At 46.0% G+C, this 25,408-nt stretch overlaps 1 protein-coding gene across 1 annotated transcript in view; it reads left to right on the forward strand.

Moving 5' to 3' along the window:
• Nucleotides 1-25,408, forward strand: part of LOC307085679 (receptor-type tyrosine-protein phosphatase F-like) — a 113,468-nt gene that overhangs the window by 13,318 nt on the left and 74,742 nt on the right. Inside the window, exons 2-4 of the mRNA XM_079750545.1 lie at nt 1,563-1,730; nt 14,279-14,424; nt 15,883-16,024. Coding sequence (XP_079606671.1) covers nt 1,631-1,730; nt 14,279-14,424; nt 15,883-16,024 — 388 coding nt within the window. The 5' untranslated portion in view covers nt 1,563-1,630. The remainder of the gene's footprint in view (nt 1-1,562; nt 1,731-14,278; nt 14,425-15,882; nt 16,025-25,408) is intronic.

The following is a 25,408-nucleotide window of genomic DNA, read 5'->3' on the forward strand; positions in this document are numbered from 1 at the left end:
CAGGCAGCCTGTCACTAGAGATTAAAGCCGTTCTCCGATGCACACACACACACAGACACACACATACACACACAAAATCCCAAAAGCCGCCTTCTTCTTGTTTAGTTTCCTTTGTTGTGTCTTGTTGGAGGACAGGTTGTCATAAGGGGGTGAATTGTTTGCGTGTTTGAGCGAGAATGCGCGTCCTAATGTTTCCACAAGCATCAAAAAGGCAACGTGACTAATATACTACCACCTCGCACGGACGTTGTTTCTGTGCCTTTTCCCCCTCCTTTCATACCAGATACAGGGGGCATTGTTCCCCGGCCCCTCCAACTTACTCAGCCAGACTGAATTGACGATACTTGACTGGCCACCCAGCACGCCCGGAGTTATTTCAAATTCAGGACACCCCTCCTATTTCTCTTCTCACAAATATCTGCAATCACCATTGTTTACTCTGTGATGTAAAGAAGGCACTGAGACCAAACAGAAGAGCGACTGAAATTCTTTTAAATTCAATTCCTATCGACCTTTAACAAGAGAAGAAAGATGGCTCTTAGAAAATCGTCAGGGAGCCCTTGAAGGCAAAGTAGGAATGCTCGAAGGCTGCTTCTCAAACTTTCGCCTCCTTGTTTATTTCTTCATGGGGCACGTTGATATCTCTCAGTACCAGATGCCCTCTGTTTTACAACACTGTGATCCTCATCAGAGATGCCCTGGGGCAAGCGTGGCAAGATAAGACATTTATTCAGGGTGCAATTTGTGTGGCCACAGTAACAATAATCAGGAGAGCGGTGACTGCTAAAATACAAGCAATGAGCTGAGGGCCACGCGAAGGTCAAATATCTTATCAGATTGCGACCAAGAAACGTCCATGGATGTTGTAAATCCACAGGAATCAATACTCACTAGCCCTTCCTTTTAGGACAACCGCTTGTGTCCTGCTGCCAATTTAGGCAGCAGTTGAGCAATTCTCCTTGCCATGAGAGCTTAGGGTAATTATGGTTAATTTGCGGAACACCTGCTCCGTCTCCCAAGCATAAAACCCCCTGGGGATGACGAGTGTGTCTGTGTGTGTCAAGTGTTTATGCATGGGTCGCATGTTGTCATCCTGTGACATCATGGCACTCTGTATGATTTGGGCTCATCTGGGAAACAGCGTTTCAATTTCTTAATGGGAGATATCTAGCGGATTTGGGGCTCCTGGGGGCCCAAACCTCAGGGGGGTCTTTTCTTTGTCTTTTTTTTTTTTTTTTTTAGCAATCCTTCATTAGGGAGACCTGTTTGGTATCGGAGATGCACTCGCTTCCTCCATTTTGCCTTCGACCGAGCCAGGGTGTCTTTCATTGTCGCCAACGAGGACGGTATTCCAACTCTTAGGCGGAAGTGTGATTTGTGTGAAAAGCTCCCGCTGTTGTGCGTCGTTGTTTTTCCCATTTGTGTTGGCGATTCATCTCCTTTTCCTTTTGTATAGATTTCTTCAAATATGTGTTTGCCTTAGCGCCGTGCTATTGTCGTTGCTCATTTAAATGTATGCAAATCCTGACTGTGTGTGTCCCTGTGTTTCTCTGCTCTCCTAGGTGTTAGTCTTTGATCTTGTCAGTGTCTAGAGGAGGGACTCGAGGAGGGAGCAGTGCCACCTTGGAACATGGTGCCTAACATTCACCTGTCAGTGCCCCTCCTGCCCAGATGGGCGGCGCCGTTCCTGCTTCTGCTCAGCTGCACGGCGATATCCTCTCTGGCTGACAGTAAGTAGCAACGGTTTTATTCTGAGCTCAGTGGTATTTTTGGTTCAGTATCATGTAGCGTTTTGGCCAAGCCAATCGTTAAACGTACTCGCACTCCTTTCTGTGACACTGATATCCTTTCTTTATTATTTGGCTATATAACTTAAAAATATGTTTAAATTAACATTAAGGCTCAGTCCTTACGGCAGGAACCCGGGTTAGATCTGACATGCTGCCTCACAATATCGGTACACGTTTACAGAGGGTTTTACCACATAAAGTGCATTAAATTGATTATTGCAAAACAGTGCATGGGCTGCTTCCTTGTACATTTCATTTATATAATGCTCCATGACTCCAGCTGAAGGAAAGGGAAAAAGCTTCCCGAGGTGACTAAGCTAAGGCATTAGGAGTGCATTCCTACCCGGAGTGAAGAAACCCGTAGCGCCCGGGTGAAAGGAAGAGGTCGGAGAATGCAATGAGGATGCTCCTCCGGCCTCTATGCCTGGCTGTCGATTCGAATAAAGGCTGTGAGTGGAAGAAGCAGCACAGGAAGATGTGTCACTGTTGCTGGGCCCCGGGGGGGCCGGAGGGGCCCCAGGAGGCGGCCTCGAGCCACCGCCGTAGACAGGGTCAGGAACATAATTAATTCACTGCATGACCTCAGCTGCAATGCTGTCACAGGGTTGCTGTAATTCAATTAGAACAACCCCCCACCCCCCCCCCCCCCCCCCCCTTATATACACACACACTCACACAATATATACAGTGTATTTCTGTACTCCCCTTGCCTTTCACTTCACTGTTCTTTCAGTTCAAGCCACTGAGACCTCTTCATACCCAGTATCAATGCGAGTCCGACCACAGAAGTACGATTTCACACCTCCTCTGCCAATGCCTCTCTTTACTCAAGATAATAATTAATGCAAGAATTATTCTCACCTCTGCCTCGCATTGTGTTAAGCTGTTGTATAAAAGTGTGGTGATTACGGAATGTGCCTTTTACCAGCCGGCTCTTACAGGGGCACATTGTTGATAGGCCAAGTACCATTATCCACTTTCCTCTGTGTTAATGGCCCTACTTGAGAACCTATGTTCCACTGTTATGTTCACCGCCGTTTACAGATAAGTTTGGCTTCGGTTTAAGAATAAATATCTTTCTCTGCTTTACCCATAAGAAATAAAGTGTTTTAAATGACACTCAGCCATTGATCCTTCAAGACTAAATTAAATGGGAGGCTCCCAGTCCGGCTTGTGGACCAAATCAGCACATGAACGTGGGCTTGGTGTCGCATTAAAGTATTCTGGAGCTTTCTTAAGTCCATGGGTGTACGTCTATGTAACTCTTCATGGGAATAGGCCAAGGCCTGCTATTACTCAAAGTATAGTGCGAACAGACATGGAATTAAAATAAGACACCAGCAGAAGGGGGCAAAAATAACACCTACCGCAAATGGTGGGGTTGCGTACAATGGTTGCCTGTAATTTTAATGCGTCTAAGTTATGCAAATGTGATAGTTCTGCTCGCAGGGCCCTGAATTACAGGGCAAACTGCAGACATGATATTTTGGGTGGGGTGCCTGGCAAGGTTTTGATTACCAGTACTCTGTGTAGCTTTCCTACGGAAACAGAACCGGCAAGCCAAGTGGCCTCAGATTGCAGACTTTTGTACCAGTGTTGGATGTCCCCGCCAACTCCACACACCGTTTCTACTGATCGTTCTATTTCCAGTGTGCCTCTCCGGTGTCCTTGTCTCTGGTCCCTGTTCTGTCTCGCTGTGTTTTGCGAGATTGTGTTGCGTTGCCATCGCTTAGGTAAGACAATTCAATTAGTGTCGTTGCTGTTGATGTACCAAAGCAAATAAAAAACAACCCCCCCCACACGCACGCACACACACACAAACACACACTCCCCCCACACACCCGACTAACCCCACCTCCCCATAACGGTCTGTGCTATAACCCTATGACATCATTCCTCTTGCATTGTAATTGAGTAGGCTCACAATACAGTGTGATTATTTTGAGTGCCGATCTTAGATGGTCCATTGATCCCTTGGGGGGGGTCTCTTGAGGGGGAGGGCTGGGCTAATCATCTGGCTCTCTGTATTGCCTCCCTTGACACAATAGACCACCGCCCCGCTGCAAGGTCAGCCTCAAAGTCAGCCATATCCAGCACTTGGATCTAGTGGTTATCTTTTTGTTGTGCTGTCACCCTGAGTTATTCCATGTACTTTAATGTCCTCTTTTGATGTATGTCTCTCTCTCTGCTTTGTTCCCGTTGCCTCCTATAATCTGGGAAGGATTTTTATCGTGACTTACAGGAAGACCACCGGGGCTGTGTCTTGCACACAGAGGATCGCTCACAGGATCATCATTATGTCTCCTGGTTTAAACACACTTTTTCATGTAACTGCTTTCCCCCCCAATCATTTATTTGACTCTCCGACCCTTTGGCAATCGTGAGTGAAAGTAGAATACACCACAAAAACTACAGAGGCTTTGATTATTTTAAAGGGAAAAAGATCAAGGTAGATCTTTAACAACGGGGGCTAGCTGTTTTACCCACAAATGAATGTCCTATCTGCTATGGGTCAGTATATCCACCGCGTGGCAGGTTTATGGTGTATGTTGTGTTCAGAGGCAATAAAATGCTTAAATCCCTAACCAACAAAACCAGAAATGTACCCTATACCACAATGATAATGTACGGGACTGCTGTAGGGGCTCTGTAAGTGATCACATAATTTAGATGGCTACTAAACTGAAGTGCATTGGACAAAAGGGGAGTAGATTTGGGGAGGACGGGGCATGTTTGGGCGGTCGGAATTGGATTGTGTTTTTAAGTGGCCATATGGTCACCCAGTTCTCAAAATGAATGGGCGAGGAAATTGATTATTTTTTTAAATTAAAAGTCACTATATCCATCTATAGAACCTTTTGTTCAGGGGGCTAATGTTGTTAGCGTTCTGTGGACCACACAGATTACCAGGAGGGCGAAGGGAATGCTAGGGTAAAATCGAAAGGTTTAACGAGTTGGGAGAGGGTTAACAATACTGTGTGTAATGTTAATTAAGATATTTTAATACGAATAATATTTGAATTAGCCACATTGATAGCAGGGCCACACGCAAAGAGGTCTGCCGTCAGTTGTCATTTAGCGTCATTTTATAAAAGGTAGCTGAGGCAATAGTTAAAATAATTTCAAGCCACTTTCCAATTCCAAGATAAACGACTTCATTTAGATGTCAAGTTATTTGAGTGATGTTCCTGGACGTGCACAGAAACTGGGCCAGGGAATGATAGAGTTGGGTCTCTTATGATTTGAATGACCTTGAATTGGAACATTTGTTACATTCCAAATTAGTATCAAAGGTTGCAGATTCATTGATAATGAATGACATTTTTCCTGGCATTTTATCAAACCCTAATTGATTTTGTGCACTATTGTACTTCCTAGATTTTAATAGACAGACTTCAGCTAGATCATTTAGAGAAAATGTGTCTGGTTAAGGCATTCAGAGAACGCAGACAATTAACTTTGAAAAGCAATCAAACAGACAACACCTAGACCTATCGTTAGGCCTATGACTCAGAGCGTCTCTCATTGGATATTTAAGCTTCACAAACAGCCCATGGACATGGGGCAGAACGGCGAACATCACAGGGATCTCAAGTGGGAACCATCTCATGCGTAAGTGGCTACCTAGGAAATGGCTGCGTTTCAGCAGGCTAGCAACAGACAAAAGGCCTGTGGGCTCCAGTTAAACTAGAAGCTGTTTGTTGTTTCAGGTCCCGAAAGCCACATCATTTAATGGTCTTTCAAGTTTGTCCTGCGTAGAGTGAAATCACTTTAGGTGCCATATATGAAAAGGCAGACGGTGGAGGGGTGAGCTGCAGGTTAAAGAACAATAGCAGGGGCCCTCTCTGGGCTTTGAAGGAAAGCTAATCTAGGGGAGGCAAATTAATGAGGTTATAGGGGTCAAACAAGATGGTACAGTGATGGATGAAGACCTCTCACTGAAATGGGGTCCGATTAGACTGGTGCCCAGTTCCCCAGCTGAGCCTCTGCAAGACAAACTCCCTTATGTCGCTCTGTCGCGCTCTCTCTCTCGCCCTCTCTCTCTCTCTCGCTCTCTCTCTTTCTTGTTTGCCGTCCCCCACCACCAATAGGGACCACTAAATGCTTTCCCTCACACCAGCCCATTGGTCTTTAGCCATTAGCATGTCCCACCCACCCGCCCTTTGCTCAACGGATCCCCCAGTGTGTGCTTCCGCACAGGCACTTAACAAACAAGTTTGGTTTTTATTGTATTTGGTCTCAAGCTGCAGCTTAACAAATTAAAAGACACACTATTAAATGATACTTTTTTGCCCTTCTTTATTCCTCTATTTTAAGAACTATGAAAGTGCTTCCATTTTATGTCCTCATTTAAATGAGAAAATTTCATCGAGGAAAAATAAATGATGATGCCACGGGGTATTTTTGATGAGCTCCGCAGTTGAGCTTGCGCATGAGCCCATTAGCGTGCTTGTGTTATAGGTTTGGTGCATGTGCATCATTTGCTCAACAGATGAGTAGCATCGAGACAACGTTCTGTACAGTTCAATACGTTGTTTAAAAAAAAAGGGAAAAAACATGACACCTGGGTAGAAGTTATGAAGCCAAACGAGGGCCTTGGAGGCACTGCAGAAGGGAAGAACAACATGGGTTCTCTTCATTTTCCCACTCTTGTCCATAATTTTAAGCTGTAGAAAAACAAAACATGTGAAAAACGACCGAGGTCTGTGTCTCTTGGAATTGTATACTATTGCACTGAAGGCTATCTTGCGTTCGTGTTGACACTGCTTCTCTCACCTTTCTTCTTAACTTTACCGTAAAGCGCATCAGCTCGGCAGGAAGAAGCCAGCAGTAATGAATCTGGTATGGATAGAGGCTTGTAGGCGCCAGGGTAAATAGTGTGGCTAATGTACAACCTCAAGCCTCCCCATCATATGATACCACTAACCTCGTCATCACAGACATTACCTCAGTCTTCATTGACTAGATTCACAAAGGCACGTCTATCCTCAAAAAAGTGTCATTTATTTCAAACGCTCTCTTTAAAGGTAGACACTTGACATGGTTTTCCCGATAATGATATTTCTCGGAATGACGCCATATAGCCTCGCGCTGAGAGAACTGCAGGCCGCATTCAGACTTAAGATACTTCTCCAGCTCATAATCGCCTTCTGAGGATGAAAGCCATTACATTAATGTTGCTCACACTGGGAGGAGAGGAGTGATGGGTAATTGCACTCAGAGTTTATGTTCTTCTCCACTGTCTTGAATAATTCACTGAGGAGGACTTGAAGGCCCAGATAGAGAGCCTTTCTTCACGGTCCAGGAGACTGTTGAAAGTTTGATGGCTTGGATCTCTTTTCCTTCATTTTCTTCTACAGGTTTTGGGCGTTTGTTTCAAAGTTTATTTTGTTGAGGGTAAATCACATTGCTGTGGTTGGGTTATTCTGAGCACATAAAAATCACAGCCTTTTTCTGTGGACTATCATTGCATGCAAAGAGTCAGAATAATAATCAAAGTCATCTAACTAATGTATAGCTAACATAAATATGAATGTTAATAGCAATTAACAATAAATATACATATCTATAAAGGACCCTTTTGGACAGAAACTGAGTGATTTATTTGCTGAAGTATTCTACTCATCTTGGGTTTACAAATGACATGTATAATATGAGATATCTTGTTTATAAATTAGTGTTCTTTCGTGAAACTAGATATTGTGAACATGTTAACAGCTTTCAAAAAAACAACTTCAAGTGCAAACTTTATCAGGGTTAATAACTTGCAATAGAGGCAGCTTCATGTGGAATTAATTGGAAGTAAGCAGAAAACAAATGTCTTAAAAGGCCTAAATGGAAGTGTTCCAGAACAACTACCAGTGTTGATTCCATTAGACAAATTCCCAGTAAGTGTTGTCTTGTGAAAATGATAACGTGCTAATCCATTATTAATAAGAAATAATGGTTTGCACTCTGCTGCAAGCATATCGATCTATGTTACTCTACTCCACAGAATAGCTCTCAATGGGCAGTCTTACAGACTTGGGAATTAGCTAATTGTTAGCTACACCAGTGCCATTTAGGTTACTCTCCATGCTACTTTTGCATTCATTACCAGTCTCTCTCAGAGGACCCAGACAGGGAAACGAGAGAATATTGTATTAATGTCTGTGAAAATGCCATTACACAGATAGTACTTCAAGTTTGGCAGTCGAATGAAAAACAATGTAATAATGAATATTGCGGTAAAACTCTTTCCTTATCAACAAGCTTCCTAAAATCATATCTCTATTCTTGGAACATTTAGGGATGAAATGCGATCTGTTGTCTACAAACTCATTCCCCATGCAGACACTAGCATCTCGTCTTGACCTTGCCTCAGCTGAGGCTTCACAGTTAGGTTCATAGGCTAATGTGTTTGGTGATAGGGGTTACCTGTTGCTAGGATTCTTTTAGGTAAGAACTATATCAATCACAATCTGGGAGACCATAACAACATATAGGAGGTCACTGACCTCCGAACCTACACGCATAGCTGAAGGCATCTAGTTGGCTTATCTCCTGCAACCGGCAATCAGGGTCCCTGTGATGGACTACTTCAACACCATCTGACAACACGATCTATGCAGATTTGTCAATAGCTCTGACTGGAGGCCAAATCTAATCTCTGAAGTCAACAGGGTACCACTAGGCCTCTGTGCCGTTCCAACTGGAAACTGCCTGTTGTCAATGTGGTAAATGAGAGATATTCACAAGGAGATAACCTCAACTCAGGAACGTTGGTCTTTGCAATCCATACCGTCCTCCCTGACGGGCACAGCGCCGCTTCCCCATCACATCTCCGGTGAAGAGACAATGTCTGCCCGGAGCCTTTTAGTGTCAGGATGGGTGTCTTGGATGATGATGGATCAAAGCAGAGGCAGATTACTGCTCTGTTCTGGCAGCTGCTTGCAGAGAGAAGGATTTGTGGAGGTAGTCATGTTTTTTTTTTCTCTCTCAGAAGTCGTAGCCATTGTTTCAGTGTGACAACGGTGTGTCTTGACAACCAGGGAAATGGGGCGCAGGCAATAAAATGAGGCAGCCTGGATGTATCCCCTTCAAGGAGAGAGCTGACAAAAATGAACCTGGGACGATATTCTCAACTGCTGCTACTAGCACGAAAAAAAAAGATAGTTGAAAGAAAACCAACAAATTATTGAGTTTAGGGAGAAATGCTTTTTGCGTGTCATTGTAGTGTGTGAACGCTATTAAGAACGTTAGTTGGACTAGGCCTTCGGGATCACAAAGAATCAACTTTGGAAAAACAGCACAGATATTGCAGTTTTTTGAACAGCTTTAATACCAGTAGCTCAGAGGAACGGCTTTCTTCCATTCTCTGCTGATCCCTAGAAATGTTCCAGGGGAAAAAAAACACCAAAGTTGCTCATTTATGCTTTTCTGGCACTAGACTTTCCTTTGAGTGTGCTTGCTTTAATTTGACATTTGTGCCCCAGAGCTGTTTAATGCAGCCTGATCCTTCCCTCCTACTTCCTGACCCAAAGTACCTCAACTCTTTCCGCTTTAATAGAATCGTGGTGGACAGATGTTAGTCAGAGCTCTTGGGGTCAGGATGATGTTAATCAGATCTCAAGGCCTTCTTGTGTTGTATGCTAATCCAGCACACTACTCGTGTACACACTCACACACACACGTGTTGGAAGTGCAGACTATTAACACCAGTAAATGGAAAATGGAATGACTTAATTCACACGGCCAGGCCTTTTGATGTACCTGACGCATAGTCATATGCTACTGATAAAGAAAAATAATGCTTCCAATTGTGCTTTGCTAACAAAACCTCCTTTTATATAAAAATGCCATTTAAATGTCATGTGGCTTTTCAGGTGGTACGACGAGGTCACAGGTGGCTGACTGAATTGGATTTTATCGCAAGCAGACATGACAACAAATACATGGGCAGCACCTGCTACCATGCAGCCATGGACAGCCTCACAACACTGTGTTTATTCTCTAATGTTAATGGTCCACAATGGCAGTCGTCGAAGGTGTTAGCTACTAGAATTGTGTCCTTAGTGGTCATAAACCTGTCGGGCTTATGAACGTGCTGTAAATTTAATGGTGCCTTTTTTGCATTGGTCCATCAAGCATATTTGTGTTGGCCTTCTTCAAATGTGTTTTTGTGTAGTTAGGGACATCATTGAAAGACTCCTTAAAACGAAGGTTTTGCAATTTTATTACCATATGAAACCTGCCGGCTTCCCCAAACCTTTTTAACGATGTGGGCAGTGTGCGAGCTTTGGTTGGGTGATAGTGCGGTAGAGACCCTTTTCGCCGTGACTGTCTACAATACATATGCTAACAACTACACCACAACAGGTGTGAAATCGCTCTCCTACAATGCAAGTCATCTGAGACAGCAGTGAGCACAGAGACATGTAATGAAGCTCTTATGTTGTAGGAACAGGCAGAGGCCGATCATTGGAATTATTCAAGGTCATCTAATGTAGACCGCATGGGCTGGACTTAAGGCCTGTACAAAATGGGCTCCGGCATTCATTGATTTACTGTATCCAAGACTGAACCATTGGATGCCTGCTGATGGCTTGATGCAAGTGCTGTAGTTCAGTAATAAAGACACATCTCTACTAGACTCGTCTTGTTTCTGAAGGCACACAGTGTCAAACATATACACACGGTAGTGGCTCATCTATGTTGATCATGCTCCCACCTTTTTACTCACATACCCACAACAACCCAACCCTCCACTGTACAAAGCTGGGATTTCAGGGCCTGGTGAAAGATTAGCGGCTAGAAAAGCCAGGTTCTTTCTCACGCTTTCTCCCCATCCCTGCGTAAGCTGTCTGTGTTCATGCTGATGCAATCAGGGCTGATTCATGGACGTCATCAATGACTTCCATGCTTAAGATGCGTCATCGTCCATATTAATGATCTACCTTTTATTTTGCTTTATAAAAAGCAATTCCTTCAATGAGTTTTATTATAGTAAACACCTACAGATAAATAAAAATACACATTGTGGCTGGAGCAGTCTGCTACCAAAGCAGAGGCGTCTAAAGGTTTCCCCAGACCGGAAGCTTTCAAAGAATGGGAATCCTATAAATTAGCCGACAACAAAAAGGTTGTTGGTTCGCTGTGCAAAGCGAACCAACGTGTGGTTTTTCTTTTTTACAAGCCTCCTTACCGACATTCGCAAACACCTAAAAGGAGGCAAACAGGTGCTATTCTGGAACCACGAAAAAAGGCGAAAAACACTGTGGGCAGATCACACCGAGCGTTTTTCTAAGCTTTGCTTAGTCCTTTTCATGCGTCAAACGTTTGTTGATCGTGCATTAAAGTTAACGGCTCTCGGTTTGGATTAGCGCTGTTTTGTCAACGTAGGAGAAGACACGGTTCCTATTGATCGGGCTCTTAACCAGTGTAGTCTATTCATGCTTATCAAACCAATCACCAACAGATTGTTATAAGAATGGAGAATAGTGACTGCTTCTGAAGCTCGTTATTAAAGACACATTATTTTCCTGCCACCTTAGATTTTTCAATGAACGATTGTTGATTGAGAATCCGGGCTTATTCAACATTGATTGATGGTGTGCGTGTGTTTGAGCTTGTTAGGCTGTTTACCTTGTTGAAAATGTATTTCTGCTATTTTAAGTATAATGTCTTTGTGTAGGCAAAGCCTAGGTATAACGTTTGAATAATTGCGATTCATATAATGAATAAAGGGGCTATGTTAAAGGAATATTACTATATCTTACATCAGTGATTCCCAGCGTGGGAGGCACAGGGTTAAGGGAGATGGGTTGGAAGGGATAATTTAGTGTGTTTTAGTGAGGGGAGAATCTCAATCGCACACCACATAAAAGTTTAAGCACAACAATTTAAAATGTGTTGCCCACAAGAGCATAAATGACTACCCAAGCGTGTGCACTGATGTACCAAACTTTATAGTCACTGGTGCACCCTGCATGAACTTCGCGAGCCACTGCTTGAACCCATCATGATGGAATCACGGCCCTGCGAGCAGGGTAAATACGGGTATTTGACGCGTGACACACACCTCCGAAATGGTCAAGCTCCGCAAGAAGTGTGTGCGAACTGCCGGGCCACAATGTTAGGGCAAAGAGTGCACCCATTGTGAGATTTTGGGCTGATGCAGATGTTTAAAATAACAATTTAGTCGATAACGATGTATTTTTAATTATTTATGCCCTATTTTTTTTTACCACAAAAACAAAAATCTTTCAGCCCTTCATCACACTATCTTTGAATGAGCCCCAATTCAATCAAAAAAATTGATTAAAACAACCTTTAATTCAACATAATTTCACATGACTCGGATTATGTTTGCTCAAAAATGGATGTGAAACAACAGATCATCATCCACTGCCATTGGTGAATGTCATTGTGTTTGCCTATAGGCCGATGTCAGTCAACAAGGCGAATGCTGAAGATTCTGATGTATCTGTATGGTCGGTGTACATAGTTAGCTACGGCAAACCGGTGACATAATGCCATGGCTGTGCGTGGACTGCTGCACACAGAACAATCTGCACATCAAGAATAACTCTTTACACAACGAGGCAAATTTTGGCAACAAGGATTGTCTTTTAATGGCTTAAGTGCGTCACATTAATACAATTATTTATCAGAGGGTTAGAGGGTTTCAATTGAAGGATGCAGGCTCAATGGCAGATTTTTATTGCCCTTTTTATTACAACCATGCACCGTGGGAACCGGTGAAGGTGGGTTGGGGGATGTACTACTTTGCTTGCAAAAAAAGTTTGGGAACCACTGATAATTCATTTTTTTCTTTCTCTCTCTTTTTGGAGAGAAAGAAAAAGGTAAAGCCACCTGAATGAATTGCGTTTTGGGATGAAAATCGATCGTTTAGAAGAAGCGATAAATCAATAAAAGATTCAACGGAGCAAGCGATTGAAAAAGTATCATGGGTGGCTGCCCTACACGTGACGCATGTTAGTGTGTGTTTATGCATGGGTGTTTATTCATCTGTATATACATGTATGTAGACATCCATCACAGCCCCCCATTAAGTATATGGCATCATTCACCGCCCCGGCCGGGACAAAGGCTCTCACCAAAGGCTCCCCTCTGCATCGGAAAAGAGATGCTACATTATGGTAACTAGATATCGATTCCTCCCACTGCCTCCCTGTCCATCTAGCTCCCTCCCCCCCTCCCTCCCTCCTCCAGACATCATACAAGAAGACGTATTAAAGGAGAGTGTCTGGGATTCTCCCCAGCGTGCCGGAGCGTCCGTCTCGCTCCTGTCCCATGTACAATAGGGAATGACGCAGCCCTCTTGTTTATTCGCCGGCGGGGTGGCCTGCCAGTCTGAACTGTGGTTTAGGTGTCGTCCCGTCCTCCCATCCCAACCCTGCTTACCTCTCAGGGGATGATCCACAAGCCAACCCAGGCAGTAATAATAATGACGTTCACACACAAGCAGCAGCACACACACAAACACACACACACATTCACACACTCGTGTCATGCGAAGGTGATATCCTGCCTCATATTACGCCTGTCTCAGGCTGTAAATAAAGAATTAATAAAGCATAGATGGGGTGTGGGCGGGGGGAGTGCTGCGTCATCCAGATGGAGGGAAAGTGGCGTTGAAAGGAGCGCCATTGTCGTGTACACAACAAAGGCTCAGGGTGTGGCACGCAAGCACACACGCACACCGTCAAACGCCTCACCGCCGCACAGCTGAAACCTCGCGGTGCGCAGGTGCCGCCCGACGTAACGCGGACCGTTTTTAACTCGAAGGGGGAGGGAGAAGGCACCGACGCGGTAACTCCTAGAGGAGTTACGCAAGGACCGCCTTGCGTGCCCACGGCCTCGCTGTGGCCCGGCCTCATAACCCAGTACCTGCGCCTCGTGTCACCGAGGATGAGGCTAGCGTCGTTTCATGTTGTCATTACTGTGCATGCCCACCGCAGCGCGACCGAGCATTGTGGGTCTTAGGAGGTCAACCAGGGATTGAGGCTAGCCCTGATGCCACACTCTTGAACGGGTCAGCGCGATGCACTCAGGACCACAGTGACATGAGAGGGAGCCAGAGGGTGCTGCAAATAGGCAGGAGCTTTTCGTATGCTCACGCCTTCCAGGAGGGTTTTAAGCATTGTTGGAATGGGGAAAAGTCGGTGGCCTTTCTTGCAGTAAAGCAGGTCTACAGATCCGATGATACAGATAAAAATAGAGCACACAGGAATAACTATCAGGTTTAGATGTGGTTTACTTGGGTGAGGTTGTTTGGGTGTGTCTTGGCAGCTTGGGGACATTCGGGTATGTTTATTTAGGTATATTTTTTTACATTCTATTCAAATATCTGTTCTCTGAAGGTTTTTGGGGCACATTCCTGTAGGTGTGAACCTGCAGCACGGTTTTACAATGTTGTTCTACAACCTTAGCTCAAAATGCTAACGTAAATCTCTATCTCCCTCCCTCCCTCCTTCTCTCCATAGGCATGCCAAATTTCATCAAATCCCCCGAGGACCAGATAGGGATCTCGGGGGGCGTGGCTTCCTTTGTGTGCCAGGCCAATGGGGAGCCCAAGCCCAGGATCACCTGGATGAAGAAGGGAAAGAAAGTCAGCTCCCAGCGCTTTGAGGTGAGTCACTCGTGCAGGGATTCATAAACATACTGAACGTTTACATGAACCGTGTTCATGTACACGTACTAGGGCTGAAAGATTTGGGGAAATAATCTAATTGTGATTATTTCAACCAATATTGCTATTGCGATTTAGTTTGCGATTATTTTCTTCTTTTCATGTTCTATGTTATTCACTAAACAAGCAATAAATCATTCTGTAGTATGACCAACACAACGTTGGAAGCAGTCAACATATAAACTGCTTTTTCCTTTAGGCCAGGCCTATGTGTTGAGATGAATTGATGCATGAATTGATATTATAGCATCTTTATTTAACTATTACTTGTACGTGTCAGTAACAGTTACAAATCCCCCCAACTTCATTTTTTTATAGCCTTCGTAGATTTGCATATCGCATTCTATTACATCGCGATGTCGGTTTAAATTCGATTGATCGTTCAGCCCTAACATACTTCGCCCCTCGTAGACGCCTCCACCGACGAAAGAAAGCTTAAGCTGTCGATGGACAAGACGGCACATGTGCCAGACTCAATCACTGCAAACCGCAATCACACATCAACACGGCGCAGTCTAGCCCGGCGGGGCCCAGCCCAGCCCAAAGCAAGCGAGTGGGAAGGGGCGGGGGTGGGAACACAATCATTTGCCCCCGTTGCTGAGCTTTGAGCCAACTTCTCCTCTCTGAGCGAGACCAGGCATACCTGCCCTCTTTAATCTCCCTCCATCTTGATTTATGGAGTCTGCTTCATCTCCCTCAGTATATTCACCGTGATTCCCAGACAGTGATTTATTACACTCCACTTTTGACGTTTTTAAATCAAAACCGAAATGAATCGTCCGAGCGATGCCATAACTTTAGGCATCGCATGCATGATTTGCCTTAAATTTATTACCGTATTATATTGATTACAAGTTATCTGGCCTTGGTGAGGTTGGTTGAACACGGCTGAATAGATAAACAGAAGATCCTGACCCAGCCTCCTCTATTCGTACTGGTGTGGCCAAGTCTTCGGCATGACGTCTTCGCTTCGAGTGTGTCCCGGAAAAGGGCCTATTAGTGTCCCACTGCTGGGAATTCCTCATCACCAAGACCGAAGTCCAGGAAGTTCGCTGCTGATATTAACCCGACTCATTTGAACGTATCAATTCTAATGTTACTCTAAACTATCGTCTCAGCTTTACTGGGAAAAACTCTAACTAAGGCTGAAACATGCCCTAATTGAAATAAATTGTGCAAAGAATTTGAGGAAATGCTTTCATCGACATTCATCAAGTCAGCGGTGTCACGGCGTAAGTGAGTGAGCGAGCGCATCGGGCCGTGGCGTTTTTTTTGATGCACGACAACATGACAAGGTTTGACGTATGAAAACATGACACTGTGCGTTCACCGGCCTATCCCTCAAACTGACAAAGCCCCCTTTATTTGAATCCCGCCGTGCTGCCTCGGCGACACCAGGTGATCGAGTTCGACGACGGCTCGGGCTCGGTCCTGCGGATCCAGCCGCTGCGCACGCATCGTGACGAGGCCATCTACGAGTGCACGGCCACCAACAGCGCCGGCGAGATCAACACCAGCGCCAAGCTCACCGTGCTGGAAGGTATCGCTGGTACTTATTTTCCCCTAGGCTACCTGTAGCCCCTTTTTTCCGGTGTGGTCTCCACCTCTGTCTCTATCGTTGTCTGTATGTCTCCCTCTTCTCTCCATTTTAGCAAGTCTCTGCCTGTAGCTTTCTTTGTATGGTCTCTCTCCTTTTCTGACTCTCGGTCTTTCTTTCTCTCTGTATCTCCCTTTCTCTCTGTATCTCCCTCCATTTTATCAAGTCCCTGCCTGTACCCTCTCTCACTCTCTCGCCCTCTTTCTGCGTCAGCCTCTCTCTGTCTCTCTCTCTCCATTTTATCCAGTCTCTGCCTGTACCTTCCTTTGCTTTGTCTCTCTTTTACCCCCCACTCTCTCCCCATTTGTGGATATTCTCTTCTTTCTTTCCCTCTCTCACGTTTCCTTCTTCCCTCCCGCTCATATGCATTCGTTTAGAGCTTTTTAGCTTTTTAAGCACCTTGCCGACATTCCCAAAAGCCAGCGGATGTTTTCTTGCATTAATGATTCATACATAAACATTTCCAAAACACAGAGGACACGTGAACATTGCAATGCCATGGGAAGGCAACCATATCCATATAGTAGCTTTTCTTAACAATCCACTTAGTGAGACGTATAAGACCATATGTGCCTCGATAATGGTATCCGGGCAATAAGCAAACTGCCATATAGGGCCCGTGAGAAATTTCCCAGCAGCAATTTCAGTACATTTGTTAGCCATCAAGTCACTACTTCTGCAAAAACCTCATGATAGCCGTCATTTCCATGGACGGAATTGGCAACATGATGACTCTTACATGGGCAACCCAACATGACTGGCCTTAAGTGAGGTCCCCTCGAAAACGAGATGGTTCATCCCAAGGGGTTTCCCTTCTGAAAACAATTGAAATTGAAATCTTTGGCGTGTGTCCGCTGAGGCGGCTGACACATTGTGCACGTAAACATCAGGCTTTAAGATGAGCATCAGTGCGGACGGCAGAGAGACCCACCTCCTGCCCATGTAGTGGGCTCTCCTCCTCCCTGACTCCAGGCTCACTTGACATCCCATCCCCCCTCCCCCGAGCCACCCCCCCACCCACCCTCCTCCATGTCTGTGGACAGATGCATGTCATTTGGAGTGAGGCTCACTCTGCCCATCCTTCCGTACGGCTGAACTGTGACCAGCGGGGTTGCATCCTTTAATTGATCGCGGCGTTGCCTTGTGGACACTGGTCACAATAGGAGTGGATTTCATTAGGAAACTGTGGCGCGAATGGGGGAACGACAATAACAACAACAATAAGACGCAGTGCTTGCCTGCAGGGGCAGTGGGGGGGGGATTACATTGCCTTCCATGGACGTTAAATGACTCCCCTTTCCTTCATATTTCCTCCTTCCGTACCTACATTAGAATCCCCCCCCCCCCCCCCCCCCACTGCATACATTTTCCCTCTTTTCACATTGATTTGATGATCTCATCGGCCAAGGCTTGCCTAATCTCCCCTCAGGAGCCTCCCCCCCAACACCCCTCTCTCGCACCTTGTTTCCCTCCCCCGTCTCCCCTGCAGTCAACCCCTACAGTGGCGGTGTGATTGCGCACTCCTGCACAAACAAACCACAGCGTAAGACACGCATGAATCAGATGAGATAAGATGTTTAGTGCCAAGGTTGAAAACCGGGCCTCTGTTTTTTTGTTTTTTTTTCAATCTTGGGAAGGAAACGCAAGCGTACGACCGGGCTTACACTGAGACCAATTGGTGTCGCTAAAAAACAGAGTGGGAGTGCATTCATCGGGGCCGCGGTGACAGAGCAATGGCACCGTGCGTGTGTACCTTAGAATAGCGTTCGACTCAATGTGCCTCTGCATCATGCAAATACGTTATTAGCTTGGGGAAAGGCCAGGGGAGATCCAGGTCCCTGCTACGTGCATGTCGTATAAAAGGTTCCCATACTCTTCCCGGTGCTCCATTTGCGAGTCTGAAATGTATGGAGTACAATGTAGGGTACTTAAGTCATAAGTCATAGCGCCGTAGCCCTCTATCACAACCAAAAAGACTTAAAGAATTGATCTCGTTTCAATGGAATTTTTTGCGGGGACCTTAGGCTCACTCACTCACTGACATTCATGTTTCTGTACACAAAGGAAGGAGCTAAGGCGGACGTTTGATACTGCTGCGCGCATTCTGCTGCGAAGACTGTTGAAACACGCGGACACAAACACACACGTTCACGCACATAAAAGCGCGGCGATACACGCCCTTGCTGAGCACTGGAACGACCGGCTCTATTTTTAAAACGAATGTCTGTTGCCTAGTGGTATGTCAAGCCCGTTTCAATAACCAGAGAAAACCCTTGGGGCCCCGGCAAAGACAGTATGCATCTTCTGAATCCGCAAAAGAGTTTGAAAGGAGAGCGTTCTCTGAAACTTTACGCTTACTGATTACCTGCCTAATGGGTAATATTTAATTGAGTGGTGCGTTGCGTTGTATTCACTCTGTCATTGAATAGTCACCTCTTTTGTTAAGTTGATCTGCCTTATCTGAAATTATTGCAGAGTAACGTACACATCTATTAGCAAAATGAGTAACCCATCCGCAAATGAACAAGAAGTCTGAAGCAAATCATATAGCACACAGATACCGTTTTTTAAGGATTAGTCAAGCTTACAAAAAAGTGATGACCTCTTCAATCAGCATTGTGAATTAAAATCGAATCACTTATGTTTCGTCCCAGCTATTCAATCTCAGGCTTCAGTAGTTCAAATGTAATTTTGTTTGAAATTACCATCATATCATATTTTTCTTTGTTATAATTTATTGTTAGGCCCTGCGTATGCAATGTTGAACTTTAATAACGCAGACTCTGCTCGCATACGAATGAGAATGGTAGAATGAGGTCAGGGTTCTGTGTAGCCAATTTGTCACCGCACAAGACGCCGTAATGCATTTCTCATTTGTCTATAAAGTTAATTCGTATCGATGACATATAAACCAGTGCATTAGAAAGGAGTGAAACGAGAATACTAGTGTATACAGGGCTGAAACGTTCAGATATCGTCACTGTCCATACAGTGAAGTATTGGCTCGTTGATGGGACAGGGCAGACTGGTTTGGGCAGTCATCCAGGCATTCTTCAAATGTCCAATGCCATTTTGAAATGTTTTCTTCTCATGCATTTGTTCACCAGTGCCTAACATTGCACATTTTATGCTTTTCTGTATCCATACGGTTTTCCTGTAAATTGTGACCCAAGAAAAGCTTCTAAGAAAAGACCCAAGATTGTTTTCCACATATATAGCATGAATATATATACTGCATGTGATGCTTGAGCCAACATGAATGCATTCAAAATCCTACTGTTTATGAGGTGGGGGGGCACTCCCCCCACCAATCACACCAGCATAGCCCTGCGAGAGAGAAGGTGCATGACTTTCTCACAATTCCACAGAGTGCACGCGCATATGTCAGCTTCCACCACAAAGAGCATTATTAAGTGCGTCTGAGTCGTTCAGGATTACTGGTTTCAACAGAGCACGGCAAGGTCGAGAATTATTATTTCATATGCCGCCTGCCTCACAGATATAGACTGTGACAGTCAACACAGGTAGCGCCGTCAATATGATCGAGAAAGTCAGGCCGTTTGGCTCGGATTAGCATGTTCGCAGTAATGCCGGTAATTAATACAATTACGAACGCTGATTTCTGCAGTGCGTCTGGGAGAAAAGGAACGCAGACGTGGGTGCATTCCAATCGAGCACAGCACAGTTTGGTATCGGCACGGCCGCTGTGATCCTCGGATTTCCTGTCGCTTTTCTGTTTGCCAAAAACACGCCGCTCAAACACACACTTTCTGCCCGCGTCTATATATAATAATAGCGCTATGTAACCGCTCTGTAGTCCAACTTCGTTCCCTTCGCCTTTTCCTGCTGAGCGCTGGTGGTGTGACCGCTGCCGCACACAGGTGGCCCTTTCAACACCTTCCTCTTCTCTTTTTTTTTTTTTTGTCTTTGTTTATTAATCGGGGGGAGGTGCCGAAAAGTGGACCCAGCCAAACCTCGGCCTAATCAGCCGTGACTACGTTGCACCGTTGCTCTAAACGAAAGGGCAAACGGGCGGGCGGGCATGCCTCGTGGCCGCGGTGTGCGTCAGACACGGTTACCGCCGCGCACGGAGCCCCCGCGCGCCCTTTAATTTCCTCTTTCGTTTCGTTTCCACCCTGTCCTGTCCGTTGACCCTTTGTGATCTGGCTTGCACGTAGCCGGGGTGCGACAGCGCAGGTTTCAGCTCATGTTGCTCAGGGCCCACCTGCAGGGGGCTATGGGGTGGGGGGGGTTAGGAGTGGAGGGAGGGGGGGGTTGCAGTCAGGAGGCCTGAGTCACTCTGTAATTTTGTCACGCGGGGTACACCCCCACCCCCAAACCCCCGCACGCTCTTTGTTCCTCCCGCCGGTTCTCACGCCCCCACCCCACTCCAAAGGTCACGCTCACCAGGACGGAAGACGTAGATCCCACAGCCCGCCGCGCTCCTCATCAGGTCCCCGGTGTGAGGTGTGTGTGTGCGCGCGCGCTCGTTATATTAGTGCGTTTTGTGTTTTGTGTATCTGTGTGTGATTGGAAGTGGATGAAGGGAAAGAAAGAAAGGGCGAGATTGATCTAGTGAGGGGCTGTAATAGGGGGAGAGTGGAAAGAGAGGGGTTGTGACGTGCGTGCGTGGCTAACTGCAGCGGCGCACGAAAACAAAACCACAGCGTCACTCCGCCTGTTCCGTTTGCCTTTCACTCTGTCACGGTGAGTAATGTGCTGAAAGCGGCGTTTGGCTTGAACAATATGAACACTTTGTGCGACGCTGTGAGAACGGGATTCATATTTGGATAATAGAGAAGTAGGCGACAACATTTTGTGTTGCCTATTACTCTCTCCGTCTGGATAGAGATAAATCTCTGTTTGTATGTGTCTGTGTCTGCCTGAGTACGTGAGGATAATAAAGCACAGAGGCTACATGATGTCAGAATAGGACTTTGCACACCTTTATCTCACTTTCATTCTCCTAATCTTTCCGTCCCGATCTTAAGTTTCAGCTTTGGTTGGCTCATTCTCCTGTCCCGTTATTCTGTCTGTAATCCCCCTCTTGTATGTATTGTATTCCTTTTGGGTATTTCTTTCTCTCAGCCCCTCCATTTGTTTCTCGGGGCTATTATTTTCATGTAATAGTTCCCAGTGAATTTCCATCTCTCTCTCTCTCTCTCTCTCTCTCTCTCTCTCTCTCTCTCTCTCTCTCTCTCTCTCTCTCTCTCTCTCTCTCTCTCTCTCTCTCTCTCCTGTGCTGCTCTCTCTCTCTCTCTCTCTCTCTGTCTCTCTCTCTCTCTCCTGTGCTTCTCTCTCTCTCTCTCTTGTGCTTGCTCTCTCTCCTTCCACAGAGGGAGCCCTCTCATTTTATTGTGCTGTTCTCTGTGTCTCGCTGTGCGCCTCATCCGCCATCGTCCCTCGCTCTCCCTCTCCCTCGCTCTCCCTCTCCCTCTCTCTCATTGAAAGCGGTGGCAGGTGCTGTGGTGGCAGCAGCATGGCCACAGTGGTTAGCAGAGAATAGATGGATGACTGTGTGGTTTGTGTGTGTGTGTGTGTGTGTCTCAGCGTGCGTGTCTGTGTGTTTCTGTTTGCACGCGTGTGTCTCTGTATGTGTGTCTCTGTGTTTGTGTTGTCTCTTGCGCGTGTGTGTGCGCGTCTCTGTGTGTCTCTGTTTGCGTGTGCGTGTGTGTCTGCACGCACGTGCGAGTGTTGGCATGGCATGCTGACTCATTACCTGAATAACGAGGCTGTTGTAACTGACCTTGAGCTCGTCCCTCTGATTTCTATGCCCCCCTCCCCGCCCCGGTGCAACTGCCCAAGTAAACGTTTTTTTCTTTCTTTCTTTCTTTCTTTCTTTCTTTCTTTCTTTCATTCCCGACTTACGTCATACTTTAAAACGCGACGCACGCACTTTCCACGACGTGCTTCACATTTCCATTACCGTTTACACCTCGGACCTGATTCGCAACGCATTAGTCCCCATCGGGGAAAAAACGGCTAAGCGGCATCTAAAGCACGTTACAATGGTTAGCGGCGCCGCGAATTAGCATGCACGGCGTCGGAAACCCCGGCCGCCTTTTTTTTTTTTACAGATTAGAGCGTAATATTCAGAACGCGTTTACTGTGGAATATCAGGTATATTCTCCTGTGGCATTTTTTTTTTCTCCCCCGTCGCCTTCCAGCCATCGAAGACCTCTGGGAGTGGGGAGTGACGGCATGTGGGGCGGGGGGGCTGCACACGTGGAGAACGTTATCTAATGGTGGCATCACAAGGGCCATCATCACCCCGGCTCCTCCGTTGTCGCAGAGCGATTTGAAAACCGTTCACATGTAGGCCAACAGGAGCTTCTGTTAATGTAGCTGCCAGTTGAATCACTGCTGCTCAACTGAGGGGATCCCCCCCCCCCCTTCCTCCCCCCCCCACACACACACAAAAAAATATGCCAAAATAAAAACACAAAGCGAAACATCGTCAATGTCTTACGATCTAACTTTCTAATATCCAATCGCTGCAGCTTCAATGTCATAAATGGGTATTGCATTCGAAAAAATCCTAAAGTTGAATTCGATCTGCTGTCCCTTTTACTGTTTGTCTGTGTGCGTGTGCGTGTGTGTGTGTGTGTGGCGGGGAGTCTTTATTCAGTGATTTGGTAGCGGTAAACAAATTACGGCCTCACTGGTTAGGAAAGAGCTTTATTTGTTCTGCATGCATTATAGGTGGTCCCTGGTGCAGTGGCAGAAAATGAGTGCGACACAATGCCCGTAATAAATATCTCCGGAGCCAGGCAAGTGCGGACAACAAACCTGACGGGATAAACAGCATAGAAATCTCCCCGCGCCTCTTCCCCACACAAGATAAACACATACAGGCGCTATATGGGAATGATTTAATACAGAGCCCTGCTCCAGCGACAACTTAATCCCCTCCTTTGCCGTTTGCTATTCGAATCACCCACAATGAGGAAAATGGGTTCTCTTGTGTAACTACTCTCCCTCGTATTACCACCCCATTCTCTTTGAGTCTGTTCTGTTCGCCCGGCCCGTCCGCCCGGCATTTCTGAGACGCCGGCGGTGAGGCGGTATTAAAGTTTGTTCCGTGGGCGGCAGAGCGAGCGACGGCACATTGTGTTTGACATTATTGTCCGCGACAATAACGCTAGGTATACTGAGCTCGTCTTTGTCCGACACGGTTTGGCCTCGATTTTAGATGGAGGGATAGTGCGTGGTACTCCCGAACAAAGCATGGAGACCACCCGCCAAATACACATGTGAAAGTCCACACACATACTCACACTGACACACAGACAGAGACACACACACACACTGACACTCACACACACACACACACACACACACCCTGACACGCACACACTGACAAAAACACACACTCCCTGACACACACACACACACACACACACACACACACACACACACACACACACACACACACCCTGACACGCACACACTGACAAAAACACACACTCCCTGACACACACACACACACACACACATTGACAACACCCACACACATTGACAACACACACATGCACTAACCAGTGTTTCCCACAGACAGAAGTTAATGTGTGGTGCAAACAAAATCAATAGTATAATGTAACAATATAAATATAATAATAAAAATAATAATACTCCTTCAACCAATCAAACCAACGATCGCAACAGTCGCTTCCCTGCCGTCATTGAGTTAAATCAGCCAATAGCGAGCCAGGGGGAGAAGCCAGCTTGGTGATTGGCTCCAGTAAAAGCGGATTGGAAACAAAAACAAATGTATTGCTCTCCAGCCCTTTAATAGGTCCACGCTCCAGCCCCTGCTGCAGAGCGAATTCAAATCGCCGGCAGAACGGGCTGGGGGTACCCAGTCTAATACCATAGCCTATCTCAACTATAACCGCATTTCATATTAATCGCATTGTTTGCTGCGTTACCAACGTTATCTATGCTGACTTATTAGGCATGCGGGATGTTCAATATCAATAACATTGAGTGCATAAAGGCTAACATTATCTTTTCTGAGTTGACAATCATTTTGGGCAGGTGTTTTTGAGCACAGTATATATTATTCAACTTTGGTAAAACGGTCGCCGACCTTCTTCTCTGTGCCATATATCCCGCTGCTTCGCGTTTTCCTTTGATAGGCGCGTTGAGAGGAGGAGCGCGCGAATCAGCTGTTTATAAGTGTACCCCCGCACCACTGGCATGAATGCGTATTTGTCTCTGTGTGTGCGTGTCCGTGTGCGTATGCGTGTGTGAACGAGAATGTCAGGGAGAAAGAGTGCTGTGAGGGGATGAATGAACGGAACGATATTTATATTTAAAAATCGCAAAAAAGAAGCGGAAAAAAAAGAAGCGGAATCAACTTGTGGCGCTCAGTGTTGATTCTGTGGCGCTGCGCCACACATTGGTCTATGTATGGGAAACACTGCACTGACACACATCCCACACACACACCCTGCCACACACAGATGTGAGGTGACCCCCCCACCCGTTGTTCTGCCTAAGCTGCATTGTGGAGGCCTATGTCACCTCTTTAATTTCTTTCCCACCATCTGCTGGCTGCAGGCCTGACACCATAGATCATAGGCAGCCTGACGGGAACAAACTGCATCTGTCTACGCACGCCTCGCCCAAGGACTCTGACGCTATGGCGGGGTGGAATCACTCTCCTCCGTGCACTCCATCTGCATCCCCCCACACACACACACACACACACACACACACACACACACACACACACACACACACACACACACACACACACACTCCAACCCCTTCCAAGGTCTCTGCAATCACAGGCAGCCGGGCGATGCGCTTGCCCGGGGTGGGATAGGGTGACTCTGGGTTAAATCGCCTGCATTACGCTCCCAAATGTAAGGTGAACCCTGTTCATTGGCCCCCCTGTGTGAAGGAGGGCGGGGGTCCACCGTTATGCAGGCGGCGGATTGGACGACCACGTGGGTTTCAAACCGTTGGAATATGAGTGTGATTAACACACAGTGCTGAATTATAAAACAATAAAATGTTGGCAGGTGTGGGGTCCAAGGGTCTTTAGATGGTTGACGGTTAAACGGTCAAAAGTAAAAGTAGGCTCTTTCTCATAATCAGTCATCTCTGGTAGCGGATTTTCCAAGAAGTTGTTGTTTTTTGTTTCACAGTTAAGGTTCATAATCTAGAGTGAAAGAATTGTATTTTTGAGCTTTATGAAATTTAATCAATAACACTTTCTGCTGTCATTTTGATTCGTAAATTGCAAAGCGACCCCGACCACGCTTGTGTGACCCCGATGTTTCCCCCCCGGAGCTTTGCTTCAAGAGCAGTTTACAGGTT

This window comes from Pollachius pollachius, assembly GCF_949987615.1.
Source record: "Pollachius pollachius genome assembly, chromosome: 14".
In the NCBI taxonomy this organism is placed as follows: Eukaryota; Metazoa; Chordata; class Actinopteri; order Gadiformes; family Gadidae; genus Pollachius; species Pollachius pollachius.